The sequence below is a fragment of the Artibeus jamaicensis genome, unplaced genomic scaffold (assembly GCF_021234435.1).
Source record: "Artibeus jamaicensis isolate MK-2021 breed Jamaican fruit bat unplaced genomic scaffold, CSHL_Jam_final scaffold_474, whole genome shotgun sequence".
Taxonomy (NCBI): Eukaryota; Metazoa; Chordata; class Mammalia; order Chiroptera; family Phyllostomidae; genus Artibeus; species Artibeus jamaicensis.
Genome location: NW_026522046.1, coordinates 47,926,520 through 47,951,539, shown reverse-complemented (window position 1 = coordinate 47,951,539; position 25,020 = coordinate 47,926,520). Strand labels below are relative to the sequence as shown.

General features: G+C 41.4%; 1 protein-coding gene and 1 non-coding gene across 9 annotated transcripts in view; one reads left to right on the top strand and one right to left on the bottom strand.

Moving 5' to 3' along the window:
* ITSN1 (intersectin 1) overlaps nt 1–25,020 on the top strand; it is a 169,997-nt gene that overhangs the window by 28,853 nt on the left and 116,124 nt on the right. For 7 of the 8 annotated variants that reach the window (XM_053657689.1, XM_037127146.2, XM_053657685.1 and 4 more), the window contains 3 exons: nt 19,021–19,080; nt 21,013–21,105; nt 22,038–22,101. In XM_053657689.1, the coding sequence (XP_053513664.1) occupies nt 19,053–19,080; nt 21,013–21,105; nt 22,038–22,101 (185 nt within the window). In that variant the 5' untranslated portion in view covers nt 19,021–19,052. Of the gene's footprint in view, nt 1–19,020; nt 19,081–21,012; nt 21,106–22,037; nt 22,102–23,568; nt 23,922–25,020 lie in introns of those variants that run through there. The other variant, XM_053657688.1, reaches the window with a different exon arrangement.
* On the bottom strand, nt 14,542–14,672 carry LOC119035768 (small nucleolar RNA SNORA44). Its single transcript, XR_005079869.2, has one exon. It is a non-coding gene; the product is annotated as a small nucleolar RNA SNORA44 (small nucleolar RNA).

Here is a 25,020-nt window from a genome sequence, read left to right as displayed (position 1 = left end):
GTCAAGAAGTTGATAAGTTGATTTTAGTTTTATTATCTTTTTGTGACTGATATACTCAACCTGGTCCCTGCTTGAACCTGCACTGAGTGCCCCCTTTATCTGAGGTTGCTAACTAAAAAAAAAAGCCTTACATTTTAGTTAGCAAGTGATCTTTTGTAAGAAACCCATTGTCTGAGTTCACTGTGCCTTGTTCTTTTGTGTCATTAATCATCAGCTCAGAGAGTCCCAAAGAAGTTGGACCCAAGAAGGAACACACCAAGGCACATCATCATTACATTAGCCAAGATTAAAATGAAGGAGAGAATTCTAGAAGCAGCAAGAGCTAAGGGGACAGTCACCTACAAAGGAGTTCCCATGAGACTGTTAGCTGATTTCTCAAAAGAGACCTTACAGGCAAGAAGGTGCTGGAAGGAAGTATTCCAAGTCATGAAATCCAAAGACCTACAACCAAGATTGCTCTATCCAGCAAAGTTTTCATTTAGAATGGAAGGACAGATAAAGTGCTTCTCAGATAAGACCAAATTCAAGGAGTTCATCATCACCAAGCCCTTATTATATGAAATGTTAAAGGGCCTTGTCTAAGAAAAAGAAGATAAAAATATGAACAATGAAAGGACAGAAAACTCACAGTTATTAACAACCACGCCTAAAACAAAAGCAAACTAAGAGGACAGCTAGATCAGGAGCAGAAATGAAGATCATGTGGAGGGTTAGCAACAGGGGAGTGGGAGGAGGAGAAGGGGGGAGAAGGTACAGAAAATAAGTAGCATAGACGGTAGGTAGAAAATAGGGGGAGGGCAAGAATAGTATGGGAAATACAGAATCCAAAGAACTTGAGACACGTGGTCATAAACTAAAGGGGGGATGGTGGAGGGGAATGAAGTAGGGAAATAGAACAACTGTAATGACATAATCAATAAAATACATTTTAAAAAATGAAATTTCTCAAATATGGAATAGCATGATTTAGGAGAATATTTATTAATATTGTAAGAATATGTTAAAAGTTAGCTTAATTTAGTTCAATCCAATATTATCCTTTTGAAACTGATGTAAAAGATAGTTGAAAATTTGCTCAACTTTATTTAAAACCCGGGTTTTAGGGTAGAAACAGTCTCCCTAGGGTATCCCATAATTTCCTTTAATTATTTCAGAAAGAGTATCTGTTACCAGGAAAAGAAAAAAGAAGTTATTTTTTTAAAATTAGGTTTAATTGCAATGACATATAAAGGAGAGATCATATTAATCTAGAGACAGGTAATTTCTTAATTTAGGCTTTTACTTCTGTGAGAACAATAGAAAAACTGTAGAATCATCCTAGTTATTTTATATCTGTAAAGAATTTTTAAAATTCTATATTCCTTTTGAATTCTCAGTGAAGAAACTCTTCTGATCTGGTAGCCTACAGAAATAGGCTATTTGAGAGGCATTTAATGTTCTAAAACTAGCTTTCTTCTCTTTCTCTATTTAACCTTTTAGTTTGAAAAATTTCAAACTCTACAGAACTAGTGGGGGGAGTTGCGAATCCTGAGAACCGGATCTGTGTCCCAGCTTCAGTAACCCTTACCTCTCAGCGGTCTTGTCTCCTCTGCTCCTCCAGCCCCAGTGCTGGATTCATTTGAAGCAGATTGTGGCCATCATATCATTTCATTCAAGTGGGTTGCTTTTGATTGTGGCGGTAGAAACCATTTTCCCTCTTGGCATTGGCACAGGCACTACGGACTGAATAGAATTTATAAGGAGACAGACTGCATTGAAGAGCTTACCTGTTAAGAAAGGAGCTCACATTTTCACTGGGTACTTTTTTCAAGTTTCTCTTGTTTTTCAAATAAGGGTGTGTTTGCTAGGTTTTTAAGTTCTTATCTGTTTGGAAAGTCCTGTAGCAAGTTCAGGTTTACTCATCCTGTAACTGCTTTGGCTGTGCCTTATCTAAATAGTATTGAAGGCAAGAAAGAAGTATTTCACCAAGAGCTCGCATTGAGAAGAAGTTAGATACATTGGGTATATTTAGGAAGTGCCCCTTCATTCTGTAATAATATAGTAGCTTTTAAAGTTGCTTCATTGGAATAGCTCTTAAAAAGCACATATAAAACACTTAAAGGTGACCTTTTTTCCTAGCCATCAGTGGGACAATTTAATTCCTATTTTGAGTCAAAATAAAATTTTCTTTCATGTACCTGGGATCTGCAAGTGTTGGTTGACTCATCCTTCATTGTTAAACTGATTGGTTTCCCAGGCCAATGTGTCTTTTTGTATACTTTGACCTTGTACCTCAAGTTGCTTTCCTTTTGCTCTTTGAAAGAGTCATAAAGTTGTCAGCTAATATTGGTAGGCGTGAGAAATAGAATTTTAACTTTTCTCTATGGTTTATAAATTTCAAGTGGCTTTAATAATCATAACAGTTTCTTGATTTGCTTCTAAAAAGTAGATTCAAAAAATAAATTAAAAGTAGATTCATCAGATTAAGTAGAATGATGTGTTTTCTATTGAAACTAAAGCTGATTTTGCCTTAATTGTCAATTCTTAGAGTCGAGTTCTTGAACACAGAAAGCTGTGGGGGTCACTTCCATGTTCTGCTCTGTTAGTTTATGGGGTGAGAGGCCGCTGGGTTGCGTGTGGGGTGCTGAGTGCCGGGTCGTGCAGGAATCTGATCTGTAGTGTGGTGTGTGTCTGTTTTTCTTCAGTAGCTGAACAGAAGTAATTGTATTTATGTTTCACCAATTTCACAAAAGTATAGCTAGAAGTATTATAATTAGAGTTTTTTAATTTGCAAAAATATTTGAGCTGCTTCACAGGTTGGTGCTATTTAAAAGCAAGGTGTTATTAACATCTCATTTTTCTTGATTAGTGGTTTTGACACTAGAAACATACTGCTTTTTGTCTTTTCTTGGTACAGTTTCCGATGCGTTTTGAATTTGTCCCCAACGTTTTTAGTGGCTGGGACACTATAAAAGCATTCTTGTGTCCTATTTTTAGTGTGCAGCCTCCAGTCTGGGTCGGAGGCCAAGTTAATGGCAAGGCCGTTGATCCGTGCGGAGCGCTCACCTGCGCATCCTCTGGCCTCTCCACTTTCAGGGTTGAGTTACTGTTGACAGTGACACGTTTCACTCTCTGTGACTGGGCAGTCTGAGTCAGTTTGCCTGTTGCCTGGCAGTCTTGAACTCAATTTTTGTCTAATTTCTACTGCCGGTGTTTTATGTCTTCAGTTTCAGGACGGAGGGTCTACTTGGCTGACTAGGGCAGGGAAGATTAGCGCTGTCTGTTAAAGTCAGAATGAGATCCTCACTTTAAACGGCAGGAATTAGAAGGACCGGGTCTGAGATGAGAGCTGGGTCAGCAGACAGCGGTTTCTCTGGGCTCCCACTGTGTGTTTATGGGCGAAACTGTTTTCTTTATCTGGTGAGGGTTGCGTTGTTTAAAAAAAATTAGGGCACGCATCATGTATATTTTGCAGAATATTCATTTCCTTTTAGTCCTAACAATATTTTGTTAACCTTGTACTTGGCTAGGTTGAAGAGATTTCAGCTTAGTAGTTAAAGAGTTTTCCAGCCTCATTGGAATGCATATAGGCACGAGCTCTTCACATAATGAGATGATTCGTCGTGTATTTAAGTGTTGATGCTTCCAATTTATAGAACTTGGGGCTTAAGGGTTTGGGGTAGTAGTGTTTCAGGGGGCAGCATTTTCTTCTCTCAGGGTGGTCTTCTTTATTATTTTTATGAACAAATGAGATGACTTGATTGGGACAGCATCCCAGATGTGTAGGTAGGGACAGCTGTCTGTGGATTGCAAAATGTTTGTCATCATACAACTGGAATTTGCATTCTGTGACAACTGTCTTGCTTATAAAAGGTCCTTAACCAACAGTAATAATGTACTTCGGTATTAAGTAAATAAAATAAACAAGGAAGCCTCTGATGTTAAGCTGAATTTGTTTGACTTTAAGGCCAACTAAATAAATAGGCCAACTAAATAAATAAAACTTGTGCTGTGTGCAAATAAAGAGGAACCTACACCTAAGCATTTTGATTGTTGCTTCTAAAATAGCAAATTTGTGGCATATGATTGCCTATTTTAATTTGTAGCTTTTATTTTTGAAAAGACATGTTTAAGCATCAGCTTCATTAGTTGGACTGTGTTTTATGTATTTTGTCAGAACTCCAGATAATTTTCAGACTACATGGCTAATATAATACTGTTATGTTTAGGAAACTAGTTTGTTTCTGTCGAATTCCTTGGAATATTTTGGGGGCCATAATCAACTTTGAAAATCATGATTTTTTTTTTTTTAAACATACATTCTTTTTTTTTTTTTAAGATTTTATTTGTTTATCTTTAGAGGGGAGGGAAGGAGAGAGGGAGAGAAACATCAATGTATGGTTGCCTTTTGTGCGTCCCCTGCTGGGATCTGGCCTGCAGGGAACTGGCCTGCAACCCAGGAATGTGCCCTGATTGGGAATCGAACCGTGCTTGTCTGGTTCGCAGGCCCGCGCTCAATCCACTGAGCTACACCAGCCAGGGGTGAAAATCATGATTTGTTGTTTGCTCTCGTATTTGCTGCTGTGGAGAATTGAATTTGGTTCCTGAGCATTTGTAGGACTACCAAGTAGCAGGAATCCGCCTGGGAAAGGACTGCTTGATTAGTTCTCCATTTGTGCAGGTGACTGCTGAGGGTGGAAGGGTGATTGTGTGGACATCTGAGCACTTCCTTCCTCTTTTCATCCTAAAAACCCATTTATACAGCACACATTGGTTTTGTGCCTTTTAAAAAAATTATTTTCTTTTTATCCTCACCTGAGGACATTTTTTTCATTGCTTCTAGAAAGATAGGAAGGGAGAGAAAGACCGCTATGTGAGAGACTCATCAATTGATTGCCTCCTGTACTCTCCATAGGATCGAACCTGCCACCCTTTGGCTACAGGATGATGCTGTGAGCAACTGAGCTACACTGGCCAGGGCTGTTTCTGTGCCTTTAATGGGTCAAACCATGTAATAGATGCTGGAAATGTAGAAATAAGTCCTTGCTCTTAAGGGAAAAGTCTTGTCCAAGAAACAGGGTAAACAAACAGTTTACAATGGGTCTAGTTCTAAGTTTAGAGCATGCAAAGGAACAAGAGAAGGAGAGGAAATCCACAAGACACTGTTTTGAGTGTTTTACTTATAGGAAAACTCATTGAATTCTTCTTGCTGTTAAAGAAAAAAATTATTCCGACACTTGTTAAAATAATAAGGAAGACTTTAATCAAGACTGCTGCAGTAGAGGAGAGAGGTCCGCCTCAACTCTGAACACGATAAGAAGTAGGAGTTTATAGACCAGGAATAGAGCTAAGAGGTCCGTGGATGGCAAACTGCTAGACTGATCTAACAGGATTTAGGGGCAGGCAGGCCAAGGACTCACACGTCAAAGGTTAGGGATGAGGAACTTGATCAGATACTGAGTAAGGTTAGATAGCAGGTGTTAGGGTGGTCAGTGACTAGGGCTGTGAGAGAGCTCAGGGAGAGAAACGCACCAGCCCAGCCCTGAGTGTGGGGGCCGTGAGTGTGTATCAGGTGAGGGGCGGTCCTAGTGCCTGGTGTTTTCCTTGGGCTGCAGCTTCTGTTGGTGCTGCCTTTGGGTGCAGGGTCAGTCCAGTCTCGTGGTCTGGTGTGTCCTGTTGAGCCCTCAGGGCACTTCCAGTAAAGGCTCAGGGTCAGTTGTGCTTTATGGGGTCCAGCCAGCTCAGAGAGGGGTGGCTTTTTGCCCTATTATCAGGGGCATGGGGCTTCTCCCTAAACTGACTTGTCAGGATTCTTGCTGAAACTGGGCTAGGAAGGCTGAAGACAGGACTGGGGGCCAAGACCAAGGTCTAGGTGGGAAGAGGGCTCAGAACCCGACTGAAGTTTGTTCATAGAGAGAGACTTTGTCATTATAAGCTTTCCAAGTTAGGTGCAATTATGGTCTACATTTGATAGATAAAGAATCTTAAGCTTAGAAATAGTCTGAGCAGCTCCCATAAGGCCCCCAGCCAGTGAGTACCAGAGCTGGACATTTGCTGGACCTGGAAGTCTGGATCTCATCTCCTGGACCGTGTGCCCAGCCTCTGATGGCTCAATTAATTGTTGCTGACCCATAGTGAGAATCAGTGGAAGTCTGCCTCTGTGGTCTGGCTGCAGTCAGTGCTGTTGCGAAGCCCATGATTTCCATGGCGCAACATGCTCAGGTTGCAATACAGAGTGACATTTAAATGTTGGCAGTTTTATTAGAACTTCAGAGTGTTAGTGTGACTATTTAGCTACAAACAGTTCTGATTTTTATGTATATTTAGCAGAGTAACATTTTTCAGTTGGATTTCTGCCTCATTGAAATACAGCTATAGAAGGAAGAAAATATAAAAATTAGAATTTTAGATTGTCAACATAAGAAACATTCAAACTGCCCTGGCTAGTGTGGCTCAGTGGATTGAGCATCGGGCTGCAAACCAAAGGGTCACAGATTCAGTTTCCAGTCAGGGCACATGGCTGGATTGCCGGCAAGGTCCCCAGTAGGGGCCACTCCAGAGGCAACCACACATTGATGTTTCTCTCCATCTCTTTCTCCCTCCCTTCTCCTCTCTCTAAAAATAAAAAATCTTTGAAAGTAAGAGGAAGACCTCTTTAGCACAAGGTAAGGTTCTTTAGATCACAAGACATTTTGGAGTTAGTCCCACTGCTGGGTTCCCGGCCCCTTACAGCCACGGCATTTCTTCTGTCTTCTCATCCCTTTGCCATTCAGAGTTACTGACTAGTCCTTGCATGCATTTGGTCCTGTTATTGGCCCTTTGCTCATGTCCTTCATGCTGTTCTTTAGTCTAGTATGCTGTTCTATGTCTTTATATACAACTCCCAATTTCGATCACACTCATTGCTAGTGATCTGCAGAGTGGCTTGTTCTCTGGCTCAGGTTGGGAGCTCTGGGCTTTCGTGGTGGGGAGGAAGGTTGCTAGATGACCTCCTTCCATACTGTGTACATGAAAGTAGTAACTGAATCACTGTACAAGTTTTCAATGTTACTGCTAGTATTTATAACACTTTCACAAGTTTTAATGTTTTGGTATATTTTCTTTCAGTGTATTTTTCAAAACAAAAAGGTGGTAGACATAATGTCTTATATAAAGTTCTATTCTTTTGATAAGCATTTTTAATTGTCACATACCTCATTGTATGGGTATAGCATATTTACTTAGCTATTCCCAGCCTTTTGAACATTTAAGATTATTTCAGTTTTTAATTGTTGAAAATAAAATCACAGTGAACATCTTTGGACATGTATCTTTGTATTTTTTATTATTTTCTTAGGGCGGACTCCCAGGAGTTGAATTATTAGGCACATGGGTAAAGAAAATTTTTCTGACTCTTGGTACATATCTTGTCGCATTGCTTTCCAGAGGAGTTGTGGCAGTTTGCTGTCCCACGGCAGTGTGAGAGAGGCCGCTCATTGCTGCACATTATAATACTGGAAATCCACAATAATAAACTTACTTATTTTGAGGTCTTACATCATTCCTTTGTGGCCCGCTTTCCAAGTTGGATTGACCTTAAGTAATTGGTTCAAATTCCCTAGTAAGATTTCCCTTTGTCAAAAACTTTGTAAGATTCATTTCAAAAGTTGGGATATAAAGGAAATAAAAGCTTTCTTTGTCAGAGAGGGAATAAAAGGTTAGTTTTATACTGTCCACATCCAGATGAATATTAATCAGTGAAGTACTACATATTAAATGAATTAACTCTACTTCCCTTCAGTAGCAGTAGTTACCTTTCCAAAACACCTTCTGAATTTTTTGGAATTGTGAAACTTAATAGCTCCTCTGTATTTCACAACATGGAGACTAAATACTGGCCCCTTTAAGCGTGTGCCTGTGCCCGGATCAGAATTCTGGATAAATGAAGCACAGTCCACATATTGAGTCTAAAAGCTGGCTTCTGCAAAGTTTGTATAGTATAAGTTGAACCTTTTTAAAGAAAATACCAAATTGAGAGAATCTGGGACTTTCTTCTTTTTCACTTTCATTCCAGCTTACAGTATATTTGTGATTTTTAACAGAAACCTCCAAGCTTCCGTTCTGAATTTTAATGGTACGGCCGTATCTACTTAAAGGAATTGAGTGAAGTCCTCAGTAAACGATGGCCGGGATTCTTTTCAGCTCCTTCCCCCTCCCCTGCCCCCAGGCTTAAATATATTTCCAACGTATCTCAGACAAGTGAAGTGAAATTAAAGATTTAAATCCTGTATCTGTTGCCTTCCAAAATGTTTTGGTTTTCTTGTTGGCTGCAGTCTGCTTGGTGTTTTAGTAATGCTAATGTTATTGAATGTTTTTTTTTTTTAGTCCAGAAACTTCTTAGTGGTGATAAATTTTGTTCTGCATAGAAGTCCTCCAGGTCACCTAGCAGAGTGCAGTGGGTTTTTGTTAATGACTGCATTGTCCTTTGCTCTCATTCATGACACTCTGGGACAGCAAGGCTCTCCCCTTGGACTCCCCCCACCCCCCATTCCTTACAGTTGGTAAATAATCTGTAGCTGTAGCAGGAGGCAGCCAGCATCAACTATAGTGGATCAAATGATCAATACATAGCTATGTAGATGTCCTTTACCTCCTGGTCCGGGGACACTTGATAGTCCTTATCAAAGATTCTAAGAGATTAAAACAAATCTCCCTTGCATTTTCCACCTGCATCAGGAGTCAGTTGTCCTGGACAGAAGGGTCTGATTGCCATTGCTGTCGGTTGTGGCACTACGTCTGTGACGATGTCAAAGATGTGAAATGTTTGCTGGGTTCTCAGCTGTGTGTTTGCTATCAAGACTTGCATGTAGCAGATTTATTTTAATGAATTATTCAAATGTAGAACATTTTCGGAGTGCTAGCACATGGTTGTTTTTTATACAGCATGTGTATGTTTCATCTCTTCTTTTACTAAGATGGACAGACTCATTTAGTTTCTCCAGTTGCAGCTGTTACACTGTTTTGTTGAAGCAAACTTCAGAATCTGGCAGGAGAACTTCTTGCGTTCTTGTTCTTTTCAGTGCTGCAGTTTCATTTTGCACACTTGGTGCTTTCTGCATAGATTGACTTCTTTTCTAAAGCTGAAGGCTTTGTCTAAAACTCTCTGCCAGCCTCAACCACTCACTGTTCCTGTAGGTGAACTGGTAGGTGCTATTCCTCAGGCTTGGTTGCTGGCTGTATTTAGAGGGGTAGAAGTTAATTGCCCAGAGGTAAAGGGGTTAGTAGAAAATACTACATTGTGTTGATGTCAGATGCAGTGTGATATCAGTTCTTGGGCTACATTTGATCTTGAGCTATAGCTTATTTTGTTTGCCTTTGAGTGTGCATGTGCCTTGTAATGTGTTCAAAATCTACTTTTGCCCCAGCTGGTGCGGCTCAGTGGATTGAGCCCCAGCTTGTGAACCAAAGGTCGCTGGTTCAATTCCCAGTCGGGGCACGTGCCTGGGTTGTGGGCCAGATCCCCAGTTGGGGGCGGGAGAGAAGGAAAAGAGGGATGTTTCTGTCCCACATCGTGCTTCTCTCCCTCTCCCTCCCTTCCCCTCTCTCTCTGGAAATGGATAAATAAAATATTTTTAAAAGGAGTATCCAAATCATTTTTAAAAATCCAGTTTTTATTTGGAAGAAAATCTTCAGGTCATCTCTCTTTTTAGTGGCCATGCAAATCCACATGACACAGCTGACGTAAGTTCTCCCCTCGCCCAGTTCAGGACACTGTGTATGTGTGTGTGTGACAAACTAAGTGCTTTCAGTTGCCGGCGAAATTTTAACTTTTTGATCACTTAAAACTTTCTATTTGAGAAGGTACTGGAAGTCTGTGAACTGAAATAGGTTAAGTTTATACCATTTCATCGTTAATTTGGCTGATAATTTTTAAATTCCATGTTTTATATTTAAAAAAATTTGATCTGAAACGCCCATGTCCCACTCAGAGATTCATAAAGTTGTTGTTTTTGTACTTGGTTTGGGGTTATCTGCACTTTCCAGGAATTACTTTTCAGCTTTTAGTACTTGCAATAATGTTTTATTCTTAATAACCTTCTTGAAAATGGAACCTTCCAGAAGAAATAAAATCTCCCATTTGTTTTATTGAATCTTAGGAATGATTATCCCACCTGCAGCTGTAGTATGTTAGAATGTGACTGCTTAAGTGAGTTAGGCAAATCTAGTTAGTGACTTTCAGGTGTTACTGTGCAGTTAGTCGAAGGAAATAAGCTTCAAAGAGGGGCTGGTTAATTTCCATTTATCTCTTTAAAGCAGAAATTTCTTTCCCTATCTTTTTGGTTTTTTGTTCCTGATTTTTCAGCTTCGTAACTATGTTTTACTGTTACCGCTCTCTGAGGAAGTCTCTTTCCTATTGCAAATAGTAACTGAAGTTAAAATCTGCATACTGAGCCGTAGAAATAGACATTCTGGCATTTGTCTTTGTGGAAAGTAAGCAGGAGTAAATGGACAAGTCCTCTGAAATGCCACTGAGTGTTGCCAAGTGACGTGCTGATGGCTGGGCCTGACAGTGACTGCTCAACCACTGGTCATTCCTGACTGGGCTCCTCCTCTCCTCTGTCCCCTGCCACCCCCCTCCCCCAGCAACCCAAATCTGGGAGGAATGCCTGTTCTCTTCTTTTGAGGACAGTTTGAATGTAGTTGTTCATTAGTTTTTCAGACAGAACATTGACAGTGTCTTCGAACTTAGTCACAAGGTTCTCTCTCTTTTTGAGTTCTTTACCCTTCCTGCCATTTAACAGTCTCACTTACGAACAGGCTGCACATCCCTCGCAGGTCACGGTGTCCCACTTCTCACAGCAGCGTGCGTAGAAGCCGCTGGGGCCAGTGACTTCAGACGTGGCCGTTCGACATTGGCCAGGTGAGTGTGTGTTTGGATTCATCAGTTCCTCCGGCCACGCGCTGCTTGGCTTTCAGCGCCGTTTGTGTTTCAGAAGGGTGTCGTGTGCGTCCCACCCTTGTGTGCCCCTCGCGGGACTTTTGCTTGCTTCTGTTCCCTTCAGACGTCTTCTGAAATAAGAGATTTCCTTCCATCTTTTTAAGATTTTCTAATTTTGAATTTTTAGAGGCATAGAGGCCTCCAAAAGGAGAAGCTATGGGGACAGTAGTGGGGTTTTCGGTGATTTTTAATTTTTTTGTTCTAGATCAGAGGTGTAATAGGTAGAATAACACCTGAATCCAGGCTCTCGCAGCTCTGAAACATCAGACTGTATCATGATTTGACTAGACTGTGCTTTATTTTGGTGTTCCTGAGGACATTTTTATATCTTTTAGGATGCTTATAATATATGCATACTTGTATTTTTATTTTCTTCTCGTTTTCACATTTCTGTTCCTTTCTTTCTCCTCAGTGTTTTATTGATGTCAAATTTCTAGAAACTTAAGTTTTTCTAGTCTGTGTCTTCCTGTTCTCTAGGCCCTTTAACCTCAAACTAAACCTTGTGAGCAACTTTAAAATAAAATTTAAAAAAATATTTATAAGAAGTGAATTTAAAGTTTAGTACCGTAGTACCATAAGAATCTATTTCAAATAAATACATTAGTCTGAATATTGGGAGAGTGTGATCTGGGTGTATGGACAAAACACCTTTTCTGCCAGGAGCACGTTCTAAATGTTGAGACCAAGCGTTCTACGTCCAGCAACACAGGCCTGTGGGGTGTGGACAGTCCAATGATTAAATGACGTTCACAATCTCTTGTTTTTTAGGTCCTAGTTTAGGTCCAGTCCTAAACTAGCCCTGTTTTGGTGTATTAGAAACCTGCTAACTTTTTGAATTGCCTAGTTGTGAAGATTCTTTTTTTCTTTAAGTGATTATATTTTTGAATTCCCTTATTTCGTCTTGTGTACTTGTTTTATATATGCCTTTCCCCTTGATTAAAAAAATTAGAAAAACTTCAAAACTATAGGAAATTTAAAAGAATTAGTATGATATACCTGTTTTTAAAGATGTTCCAAATAGTTTAATTACTTAATATAAAGTTAAAAGTTTTAAATTATGGCAGTAGTTTAGAGTTTAGAAGTTTTCATCTTCATGATAAATTTTCCCCTTAATTGCTAAATTCATTATTTGTTATATGCTAGATACTGACTATACATGTATTGGTTTTATTTTGGTTTTTTGGATCTCATTTCTTTTTTTTTTTTTGAAATAATCTTCCTTTACGATAGCAAAATATGAGAAATCAGGAGGTTTGTTTCAACATAGTTTTTATCATGGAAAATGATATTTTAATAAACACTGTTTTTAGGATGGTGTTCCTAATTTATAAATATACATTTTTAGAGGTCTTTAAATATATCAACATTTGGGATTTTAATGTAAGTGCTGAAATTAAGTATCAACATTGCTTTAGTTTTCTGTATTTAGCTCTTCTTTCTGAGACTGATGTGAAGGAAGATTAAAGACTTCTGAGACATATTCTAGCTTTTGGCTTAAAGCTCCTAACATTTATCCAGACATTTAAAAAGTACTACTATTTTCCTGTCTCTTTATTGCTCAGTATTTAGTATGTGTGTTTTTCTGTATTTTTTAAAATATATAAATAGAGAAGTATTTGCCCTACTCTAAAAATTAATGTTTATGAAAGGTTTTAAGAAGTTGGGGAAAGTATGTATTATAGCATGAAGTGTGCAAAAGAGGGACACAATTGTATATTTATAGGGAAAAGACTAAAAGGAAATTTAAATACCAAGCTGGTGGCTGGCTGCCTTCTCTGCCTGTAAGAACTCCAAATTAGCTCCCCCACGGGCCCCCTCCCTGGAGCGTTGCCTCAGCTCATTGCTGCTGCTCTTTCCACCCTCCTGGGGCGGTGGTCCTGCCTCCCTGCTGCTTCCCAGGCAGCTGGGCCAGGGCCCTGGATGGAGTGCCCTTCTCTGCTCTGCCCTAGGCAGGTTCCTGTGTCTCTGATTTAGTGTAGGGGCTACCTCGCCCTGTTGAAGTCCTGTCACCGGGGTGGAACTTCTGCCTTCACTCCCTTCATTTTTGTTTTATTCTTTTCTTTTTACTGCTCTGGGCTTTCCGTTCCATGTGCACGTGCCCTGCATATATCTATGACTTCCAACTTCATTTGATAATTGCTTACTTAAGGAAGCTTTGCCTTTTTTTGTATAAGAAGTAAAAGCTCTTGGGACTTACATGGCAAAATGCTCAAGCTTATTTCCCCCATTCAACTTCCTCTGTGGTCTGCTGTGGCACTTCAAACAAACAAACTTGGTTCTCTTTTTCTCCTTTGTTTTCCAGGGCTTTTATTGCTGGGAACAGTATCCTCTCACTCCCCCGACCCCCAGCTCCACCCTGGTTGGTTTACCAGGCTGACTATTTCATGAGTGTTCCGTGGAGTTCTTAACCCTGAAACACTGACATCCTCTTCTACCATTCAGTGACTGTGCCAGCTGGTGCCTTAGCTTCCGCATCTGTAAGATACAAGAGTAACATTATTTAGCTCATAGGTTTGTTAGTAGGGTTGAATTGGCTACTATAGCTCAAATGTATTAGCATTTAATAAAGTTTTTATGATTTGTTGCTTACATATTTACATTATTTGGTGCTATGGCTCTCTGGGTACACATGTAGACACACACGTGCAGAGATTCTTGATGAGTATTTCTATCCCCTGTTGATTTGTAAACTCCTTTTGTTCCCCGGCATTATTGACGTGTAATCGACAGAAGCTGTATATATGTAGGTTGCACAGCGTGATGACTTACTATATGTGCACATTGTGAAATGATTACCGCGATCAAGCTACTTCACACATCCACACCTCACATAGTTTGTGTGTGTGTGTGTGTGTGTGTGTGTGTGTGTGTGTGTGTGTGTCTGGTGAGATCACTTAAGATCTCGTCTCCTAAGCCAGTTTCAAGTATATGGCATAGTAGTATTAACTGTCGTCACCATGCTGTCCATGAGGTCACCAGAACTTACTCCTCTTACAGCTGAACGTTTCTCTCTTAGGAGCAGCCTCTCCTCATTCCCTCCACCCTCAGCCCCTGGCAAATACTATTTTACTTTCTGGTTCTACAAGTTCAACTTTTTTATATTCCACATGTAAGTGAAATTATATAGTATTTATCTTTCTGCATCTGGCTTATTTAGCAAAACGTCCTCTGGATTCATCCGTGTCACAAAAAGCAGCATTTTGTTCCTTTCCTATTGGCCACGTTGCATGTGTATGCCACGTTTTCTTTACATGTCTATCCGTTAACACACACTTAGTTGTTTCCACGTCTTGGCTGTTGTGACTGGTGCTGCAGTGAACACGGGAGTTCATTCACCTCTTCGAACAGAGATTTCGTTTCCTTTGGATACATACTCAGCAGTGAGACTGCTGGATAGTATGGTAGTTCTGTTTTCATTTTTTTAATGTTTATAGATTAGAGAGAGAGAGAGAGACATATCAATGTGAGAAACATTGATTGGTTGCTTCCCATATGTGACCTGACTTGGGGTTGAACCCTTAACTCTTTGGTGTACTGGATGGCACTCCAGTCAAGTCACACCGGCCAGGGCTCCTTGTCCTTTAAAGTATAGGAAAGGCAAGTGGCCACCGCAGGTGTTCCGCCGCCCTGAGCTGTCAGGGTCTCTCCAGGAGGCCTCTCTCGTGCTGTTGGAGATCCCGTGGCTTCAACCAGTACAGTCCTTGGAAACATGCTGTCTGTTTTCATTTTTTGAGGAACTTCCATGCTGGTTTCCATTGTGATTGTACCAATTTACATTCCCTCCAATAATGCACAGGGGTTTTCTTCACTCCACATTCTTGCATTTGTTATCTCTTGCCTTTTTAAAACGAACTTAACAAACATTGATTTATTTCCCATAGTTCTGGAGGCTGGAAGTCCAAGGTCAGGTTGCCATCACAAATGGGTCCTGGTGAGAGCCCTCCTCCTGGCTTAGAGGTGGCTGCCTTCTCACTGTGTCCTCACCTGGTGGCGAGGGAGCTGCTGCCTCTTGTCCTTTTGATAATAGCCATCCAAACAGCTGTGAGGTGACATCTCACTGTGGTTTTGTATTAGTGATGTTCAACATCTTTTCATGGACCTGTTGGCCATTTCTATGTCTTATTTTGAAAAATATCCATTCAGGTCCTTTGCTTGTTTTTAGTTGTAGTACTTGTTATTTTGCTGTCGAGTTCTGTGAGTTCACTGTAAACTCAGTAGCCAAGATGGTGCCAGTTGAGTCCTCCCTGAGGCCGACTGTTTCATTTGGTGAAGCGTAGGCCGTTACCTCTGATTCTGGGAGTAGACCTTTAAGATGTAATTTGATTCCAGGTAATACTATTCATTAAATAATCCTTTAAAAATTTATATAAAGAAAAACAATTTAATAGGAAAAGGTGTTTTGTTGACAGTGGTGGCTTGATAATTCTTAAGCAGCTGAAGTTAAAAGTTGTTGAAGAACAAGGCGCTTAAAATGGTTGCTCTTTCTGCCCTGCTGTGATAAGCCCAGTATGTTAATTAATGCAGATGATGCAAAGAAGTATCTCCTGGTGGAGAAGCAACATACTCAATAGGGTGAAAAGGTCTCCTCCCCCAGTGGGGGGGCGGGGCGGGCCGAGTTGACAGGTTAAGTGGGGCGGGGACTGTGTGTGCAGTGGGTGCGCCTTGTCCTGCTCATCCTCCGGAGGCGACAGGGACCAAACAAAGTCCTCCACTCAGTGGCTCTGACACTGACATGAGGGCACGGACTTCTCACAGACGCTCTGAGGTGGTGATTGGAGGGAAATGTTCCCCAGGTCGTAAGAGTTCACTGAAGTTATTGACACGTTTTATTTTCTTTAAATATTTTATTTATTAGATTTTGGAGAGGGGAAGGGAGGGAGAAAGAGAAGGAGAGAAACATCAGTGTGCGGTTGCCTCTCACATGTCCCCCACTGGGGACCTGGCCCACAACCCAGGCATGTGCTCTGACTGGGAATCAAACCTGTGACCCTTTGGTCCACAGCCCCCACTCAATCCACTGAGCCACACCAGCCAGGGCTTTTTTTTTAATTGACACATTTTTAAAAAATCAGTAAAGGAATGTATCTAATATTGCTCTTGTGTTTACAGTAAGATTTGTTGCTCTCATGTTGTATAAAACAAAATTTATTCATCCTCTCTGCATATTAAAAAATCTTATTGTACCAATAAAAAAAGAGACGTCATTTGAGTGAGATAAGGACTTAAAAATCAGCTCTTTCAGGAGAATTTAAAGGCTTTCATGAGGAGATAAAAACCACTGACCTGAGCCTGTTGTGTGACATGTGGGATCACTGCAGCACTGTGCTGTCCATGGGAAGGGACACTGGTCCCAGGCAAGGGAGCAGGACTTTGGGGAGAGCGTCTGTCTGAGCAGCATAAAGGCTTGTTGTCAAGTGAGCTCTAAATATAATTGGTGACCTGATCATAAGTGAGAAGAATGGGAGTATATTAAATATACTAATGCTTAGACTCGAAAGTGAAAAAAAAGTTTTTTTCCAATTATCTCAGCATTTCAAAATGTCACGTTTGAGAAAGTGGCCGTTTGAGGAAGTTTCTTATTAATCCTAGTTCTCTGAGAATTTTCATTATTGCTGCTGTAGGGTTTTTGTTAAGAGCTTTTCCCCCACATTTATTGAAATGATCTCCTGGGTTTCCTGCTTGTTTCTGTTAATAAGGTAAATTAGATTAAGTGATTTTCAAATGTTAAACTAAACTTGCACTTCTGAGGTAAACCCACTATTAATGTCTTATTATCGTTCCTATTTATTAGTGAGATTCCATGTGTAATATTTTGTGAAGGATTTTCACATTTATGTTCTTTAGGGTCCTCTGTACTTTTTGTGATGTCTGTCACCTCCCTTCTCCCCACCCCACCCTGGAAGCCAGCAGCTGCACATGGCGGGTCCCCCGCCCCCGGACTTTTTCTCTCTGGCAAAACTGAGCAGCTTCGCTGAGAAACCCTCTGCATACCGGTGTGTGGTGGCCTCCAGTGGAAGGCGACAGGGTGTGCCCGGTCCCCGTGCGGAGAAGCCGGTCCGCCGGCACACCTGCCGCCTGGGCGCAGCATCCAAGCACCTGTTTAGTGCTGCTTCTGTTAGGTGTGAAGGGTCCCCAGGGATTACGCGGGGGGGGGGGGGGGGGAAGAAGGCCTCCAATGAGAGAGAGAGACCCACTCTGCCAACAGACCAGGAAAGGAATCAAGTGATGCCAGGAACGGCAAAAAGCTAAAGAGCAAAATGGAAAAAAGAACCAGAAGAGTAAAAGACATTGTGCCTGTGGGTGGGGGTGGGGACGGCACCGGAGAGTGGAGAACAGGGAAGCTTTGGGAAATTTTAAAATATCGTAGTTGGAAAACAATTTCATGGATAGATAGGTAGATGAAATTACGAAGTATTAGGGCAAGGAAGTGCCATTTTTAAAATCTAAGCACAGCAAAATATTATTTTATCTTTATTTTTTGTATTAACATTTATTTAAACAAATTTTTTTGTTGTTCAGGTACAGTTGTCTCCGTTTTCCCCCCAATACTTCCTCCGCCCCTAAATTTTAAATCTGTGATTATTTGGTATTCATTTTTAAAAGAGATTTTATTTACTTTTAGAGGGGAAAGGAGGCAAAAAGAGAGGGAGAGAAACATCGATTGGTTGCCTCTCACACGCCCCAGATGGGGACCTGGCCCGCAACCCAGGCGTGTGCGCTGACCAGGAATCAAAGTGCTGCCCTTTCGGTTCTCAGATCGGGACTCAGTGCACTGAGCCTCGCCAGCCAGGGCGTGGTATTTATTTTTAACTATTGCGCGTTTACTGTGTTAAGTATAAGGAAAACTATTTAGTTAGTGTGGACTTTTTAGTTGAGGAAGAGGACCGGCTTGGCTCCACGTTGGCTGTACCTGAACACAGAATACCTGGTGGGGGTTTTGTGGCACTTGGGGTGGGGGATGGCGTGTGTGTGTTTAATCCTCACCTGAGGATGTGTTTATTAATTTTAGAGCGGAAGGGAGAGAAAGATAGAAATACCAGTGTGAGAGAGAAACACCAATCAGTTGCCTCCTGTTAGTGCCCTGAGTGGGGATTGAACCCACAGCCTCTTGGTGCCTGGGATGACTCTCCAGTCAGCTGACCCACCTGCCAGGACCAGGTTTTGGGTTGGATGTTCTGGGCAGACAGTGCAATACGGATTGTTTATGGGGCTGCAACGCAGACAGGGTTTTTCATGGGGGAATGTGGGCCGTAGAGTTTGCTGTCCTTGCTCAAATCCAACTTGGCCACCAAACGTGTGGTATTGCTCTGACCACCTCACCTCTCTGATCCTCATGTTCCTCATCTGTACTATGGGGACGGCAATGGTAGAACCTGCCTTCCAGGGCTGTGATTGATGACCATGAAAACAGATAAGGCCAATCACCTGGTACCCTGTGCAGCGAATTGTTAGTGCTCATTAACCACCAAACAGATCGACTAGTACGTGCAGATGGTGAAGGAAAAGGTACACAGCGGGACCCCGTTACCAGTCAGTAATTCCTTCCGGGACTCGTGACGTGTGCCAGAACTGATGCACTCCCAACGATGAAGCATGTTCTCTGGTGGGGCAGTATTGTGACTCCTGTAAGTTCTAGCAAGTGTGACGAATCCTGAGCAAGGGCTGAGTGCCGAAACATTTTTTTCTTGTTGAAATGTGACAAGTGCAGGGTTTGACAAACTTTGAAGCTGACAAGTACTGAGGTATGACTGTATTTAAAAGTAACAAATGCAATATTGGTGATATAATAGGCAGTTCTGGGCTAATGGCATCACTCACCAGACTGAAAGCTTCTTGTTGCCACAGTGTCTTCCATCAACATTCCCAGTGCCGACTGGCACTAAGAAACTGTGCAGAGAATGAGTGATTGAATGACTGGGCCCCTTATTGTAACTTTCCTGTGTAGTGCTGGACCCTAGCTCTGGTGTCAGTCTACTGATCACTGAAGACACAGTGTGTGAGTGTGTTTGTAAGTGCGCAGGCGCGAAGTTTTCAGGAACCTAACTGTTGCGTTTCAATTGCAGGCGTCAATTAGCAAGGTGAAAGGAGCAGAACCATGGCTCAGTTTCCAGCACCTTTTGGTGGTAAGTTTTCGAAGCTTTTCTTTTTTTAATGTACTGTAGAACCATACATTAATAACTTAGTATTGTGGCAAATTTCAAATCTGCACACAAGTAGAGGGAAGAATGTAATTGCCCGAGCCACTCATGTGCCCCCCAGAGAGTTTCAGGGAGGATCCATTGACCGTGGCGTGGCCAGCAGTGCTTTGTCCAGGTTCTCTGAAGCGACACATCTGCTCATTCACAGATGTTTTAGTACATGTCTGTGAAAGATAAGAACAGTTTTAAAGATGTAATTACAATACTTTGATCACATCTACAAAATGTATAGTAATTCCTTCATATCAGCCTGTGAAGTCAGTGTAATAATTTTCCTGATTTAGCCACTTCTGTTGTTGCGGTTTGTTCAAACCGGGTCCCAAACGAGGCGCGTGCTGGGGTGTCAGCTCCTGTGTTTCCCGAGTCTCCCCATCAGTGAACTTTCCTTCGTCCCTGGTTCTTCCGTGCACTTTATTTGTTGAAGTGATTGGGTCAATTCTTCTGTTCTTTTTCTGAAGCCTGGATTGGGAGCATGACATTTTGTTTTACTTTATTTTCTTAAACCTGTCATCTGCATAAAATGTGTTTTTAAGGTAATCTTTCCTAAGGTTATTAGGAAAATGTTAAATACTTGTATTTGCTTACCGGCTAAGCATTTTTTTCCCCCAAAGAGAGGGGGACTCGCTAATGGAGCTCTCTGCCGTCCGGTGCACTGATCATGACGAGGGCACGAAGCGCCCCCGCCCGGGCCACATCCGCACAGGTCCCTGTGGGGTCTAGTGCACAGCCTGGGAGGTTTTCCGAACCGTTGGCGTGATTTTATCTTGTGCTTGGCTTTTGTCTTACTTATTGGGCAAGCTTTTTCTTTTTTTGGTTTATAGTTCAGGGATGAATTCTGATAGAGTGACAGAGCAATAAAAATCTCTTCTAGAGTTTGCAAGACTGTAAGGCCTGTGAGTGAAGGGATCAGATACACGTGTCAGCATTTCACCCCTGGTGTCCAGCACAGAGCTTGGCGCATGCCCATGTTCGGTAAATGTGTCTCCAGTGACTGAAGGAGTTGGCACTACCCGTCTGTGTCACAGCAGCCCCCAGAGAGAGCTTGGACGCGATGCTCAGGGATTCTCGCTGCTATGCTGGTCACGGTCACGTTCTGTGCGAGACACACACGTACTGCCTGTCCCTGCTGTTGGAGAACGTGCCCGAACTTTCGAAAAGCTTCTGCCTCTGCCTCTAAACTGTTGTGGTGGTTTTGTTAGAGGAGACCAGGGCTGCAGTGGGAGAGGTCTCGGCAGTAAGGGGGCATCTGGTCAGTCCCTGGAGGAGAACCTAAATCCCATTTTATTTGGTTTGCTGTTTTTGTTTTTTTTTTAAAACAGACTCAGCAAGGTATAATTTATGTGCCATAAAATTCACTAGTTTTAACTGTACAGCTCAGTGGTCTTTAGTAAGTTTAGAGTTGTGCAACCATTACTACAGTCCGGAGTTTGAGTGTTTTTATCACCCCCCAAAAAGATTTTCATGGAATCACATAGGATACTAATTGTGAAGCTCAACTTCTTCCATAACTTTTGCCTGGGGCGTTTGAGATGTCTGCAGATGGTTTTAAATTAATTTGTTGCTTAGGTTTATGTAAATAGATGATGAATAACTTGCTATATCTTCATATTGTCCTGCAAACTATAGGTTTACAGGGCAATTTTTATAAAAAGAACCTGTGCCGGTTTCTTTTTTGGGTAGGGGTGCTGCGTTACTTTAACTTTCTAACTGCGTGTGCATACCTTCCAAGGGCAGATCGGTGTTCATTTATGAAATCATTTATAACATGTTGCCAGACTCTAAAAGCACCATGGGAATCATTCATGGGCCTGCTTTTTTCTTATCCAGTAATTCGTTCATGTTTTCTTTGGATCATAGGCAGCCTGGACATCTGGGCCATAACCGTAGAGGAAAGAGCGAAGCATGATCAGCAGTTCCATAGTTTAAAGCCGATATCTGGATTTATTACTGGTAATTGGAGTCAGTGTTTTCCCATTTTTACTTCTCAGTAGTGCCTGTATCTCTGGAGAATATGTTATGCAAGCTAAGGTGGGCTTACATGTGACTGAGGGGATATTTGCCCAGTTTTCTTTATCCTTGAGCCTGTATTTTTAAAATTGCTTTTCCTGTAGTGAATTCAAGCCTTGTTTGCGGTCTGCGTGGATGTCAAGCCGCTTGTTCCCTGCATATTGCTGATGGGAATGGGTGAATGCCAAAGGGCCCCCCTCTTTAAGGGAAGTAGCACCGGGCTGTGGTCCTTAGGCTGAGACATTTGCCCAATTCTGACCTCGAACTGCTTTGGGAAACCATAAATTAACTGATTCTGAACATTCAAAAACAAGAAGTTCTATTATTCCCGTGTCCCTAAAGTTCCTTTTGAACTTTGCCTTTTCTATTATCTTTCCTGTTTGGTTACACTTTAGGATTTGTTTTTTGGAAAAATGAGATCTTAGATTTCCAGGGGAATTGTTTGTGTGTGTGTTTCTATCTCATAGTTCTCTTTAACTTACTGAATTTTAATCATGTGGTTTTTAAAAATAGTTATTATTTATTCTTCATAAATACATTAGAAGTACAAAAATTTGAGGTGTAGACATCGGGAATGGCAAAGACCTTTCTTTATAAAGTGGAGGGGTGGTCCTCACTTTCTCGAGGACCCTGTACATGCGCTCTCTCACCTGTGGAGCTGTTTCTGTCTTAGTAGCAGATATTCCTGTACATGGTAGGCCCTTTTGAGATGATGAATGTGTTTTACTGTTGCTCATAGACTTACCATTTGGCTATTATCATGTATTCAGTTCTGATTGCCAGCCTCTTTTTAATTGTTACAGTTTATTGTAAGAAAATTTCTATTGTTGTTCAGCTATTGTTTTGTCCTGAAACTTTTTCTACTATATTTACAGGTGATCAAGCTAGAAACTTTTTTTTTCAGTCTGGGTTACCTCAACCTGTTTTAGCACAGATATGGTAAGTTGGAACTTCACATAAGCCAAAGGTAAAAGAAAATATTCCAGTAAAATAATTTCTTAAGCTATAGAAGGAGACTTTACATGTCTAGTCTGGAACACTCTGCTACTTCTCACCAAAGAAGGACTTTGAAAAGTATGTTTCTTATGTGGAACTTTAAAAGAAAAAAGTGGTGATATTTGCCAGATGACACTGTCAAAAAGTTGACTTTCTAGTTGAGAAACCTACATTTTGGTATTTTCTCACTAATTTGTTTTAGCTTCATCCATATCACCCATCCTCATCTGAATGCTCCATGTTTCTTGCTTTATTGTATAATGGTTCTGCGTCTTTCTTTGAATAAAAGGTAAAAATATATATATATATTTGAGGGTTAGTAGTGAAATAGAGAAACAACCAACATTTATTACATTACAGTGTTGAACAAGGTGAATTTCTTTTTTGACAATTGCCTAGTTTATTTATTGTTGAATTTCTTAATTTACTATTACAGATAAACACTGAGTCTTTTGAAAACTCAGGAAAGAGAGTAATGGCAAGTGTAGTTCTGGGTCCAGGCTCCTGGCTTCGGGGAGCCCCGCCGAGTTCTCTTGTCCAGAAGCCACCGTGTCCTCGGGGACTGGTTCTGGCGCTCTGCTTCCCTGTTTATGGTGCTGTGGAGGCAGCTTGAGGCTGTAGGAGAAGCACTTGATTCGTACCCACAAGTACGACCCATTCGTACTGACCTTGAATCCCAACTGTACTGCCTTCTGTCTTTACGATTAGAAATATGTATTTATCCTCTCTAATCACAGTTTTCTAATCTAGAAAATGAAAAGACATTTTCTTTATAGGGCTAAGAGGATTAGGAGAGAAATTTCCAGAAAGAACATAGTGTGGGGCTTGGCACAGAGTAGACCCTCAAAACAAAACCCCCAGAAAGGTAGCTGCTGTTGGCCTGGGGTCTGGGGGTTCCACATAACTAAGCTGTCCAACTGATGGCTTCTCCCCTTAAATGTTGACTCCGTTATGTATCATTTCACTGAAGGTGATAAAGTTGACGTAGTTCCTTGTTGCCTTTCAGGAGAGCATGTGCTGAGCTTGACTATAAGTGTCATCAGTATGAAGATCATTTACTGTGTTCTGAAATAGCAAAACTTTTCTGGGAAATTTAGATATATTTGTGTATGAATCTGTTTGAATTAAAAGTAAATGACACGGCGTCACTGTGTTTGTTTTGGTGTCTGCTTTATTTTGTTTTTCCTGGTGGTTAGCATGTTGGCCGCCAGACTGTCTCTTTCAACCAAGGAGCCTCCTAGTTCTAGCCTCTGATCTATCTTGAGCTTGGAAAATCAACTAACCAGGTGTTTTGGAATTACTTTTAAAATGAAGTAAAAGGCAGGGGAGGGGGAGGGAGGAAGGGAGGGGGGAAGGAAGGAAGAAAACAGGAGCACTGACCTGTCACTTAAAATGCGACAGACTTGTGCTGCCTGTTTTGCTTTGTGTCTTAGTATATGATTGTGTTTCACATCATCAGTCAAGATCACTTGCTGAGCTTCCTTTCTCAAGCTTAATTTCCTCCCCCGAATTCTGCTTTTTATGCTATATTCCTAGTTTTAGAAGGTTCATTCAAGAAGCAGTCTTGTGATGAGTCCTGTGCTGAGAGAAAAGTCTCACTCACTTCACGTGAATTCATTCAGCGCAGGAAGGTATCTGTCGGATGTGTACTGTTGGTCAGTGTGGGTGTTGGAGGGTAGCCGTGAACGACACAGAGTCCGTGCTTCATAGACATTGCACACTGTTGGAAGGACATTGTTAATAGCAGGAATTGTCACATGCTGGTAAGTGTAATGGAGAAAGATAAAGTATTACCTAGTACATTTGATTTTTTGCAGTTGTTTTGAAACTTTTTAGCTTAGTGTATCAGTCATTTTTACAGTGAAAATTTTTATTAACTGTATATAATGAATTGGCAGTTAAAATGTTCTTTAATTTTTTCTATGACATTTTGTTAAATTATTATGGCATATTTTTTAATCGACTTTTTTACTTTTATCAAGAATTGCTATTGGGTGTGGGGGTGAGGGAAACACTCCTACGTATCTTTTCTCAAGTGACCTTTGAAACTAACTGAAAATTCCACAGACTGTGGCTGGCCTGCTGAGATGACAGGCCGGTGTAGGGTGAAGCGTGAGCCCTGTCTTTCTGCACTAGCTTTGCTATTCACTCACTCAGTAACCCTGGGCAGTACTTGGCCTCTTCAAATTTTGGTTTTTAAATTTATAGATAGTAGCAGCTGCCTAATGCCAGGCTCTCGTCTTTTTGTCTGTGTGTTGGTTTTACATTCTCATGCGGGTTTTCCACCAGGGCCCAGGGAAGGCCTGCGCCCCTTTTGGTAGACAGAGAAATGGGTTTGCGCCTGAAGTTTTCATCAGTCCCTGTGTCTGAGAAACTTTTCTTCTGAGCAAGAAGAAAATTTTGGATAAGAATTAGGAGCTCTTTCTAGTCTGTTTCTCAGGGCTTTGCTTTCTTTGCTCTGGACCTCAGTTCACATGTATGAGTGACGTGAACTCCTGGGGAGAATGTGTTAGAAACCTGTACAGTTTTGATACATGTAGAGCCTATATTCCAGTTGTTAACTTGTGACATTTGAGCTGTAATCTAATAATACTTTATGGCCACCTATCTATCCAATCTGATTTCCAATTAAGAATGTAAGAAAACTTGAATTCTCAGAGGAGGGACTCAAGGCGGTGTGTGAGGAAGACACAGCCTCCTGGAAACTGTCTCACTAATAAGGAGCTGGAAGGAAGCTGGCAAACATCTCATATCCTTTTGGCAACTCAAATGCCTACAATCTCTCCGGCCTTGGCCTGGTGTGCGGGGAGTGGAGAAGGAGGTGAGGGCAATGGGCAAGAGGCGTGAAGGTCCAGGAAAGAA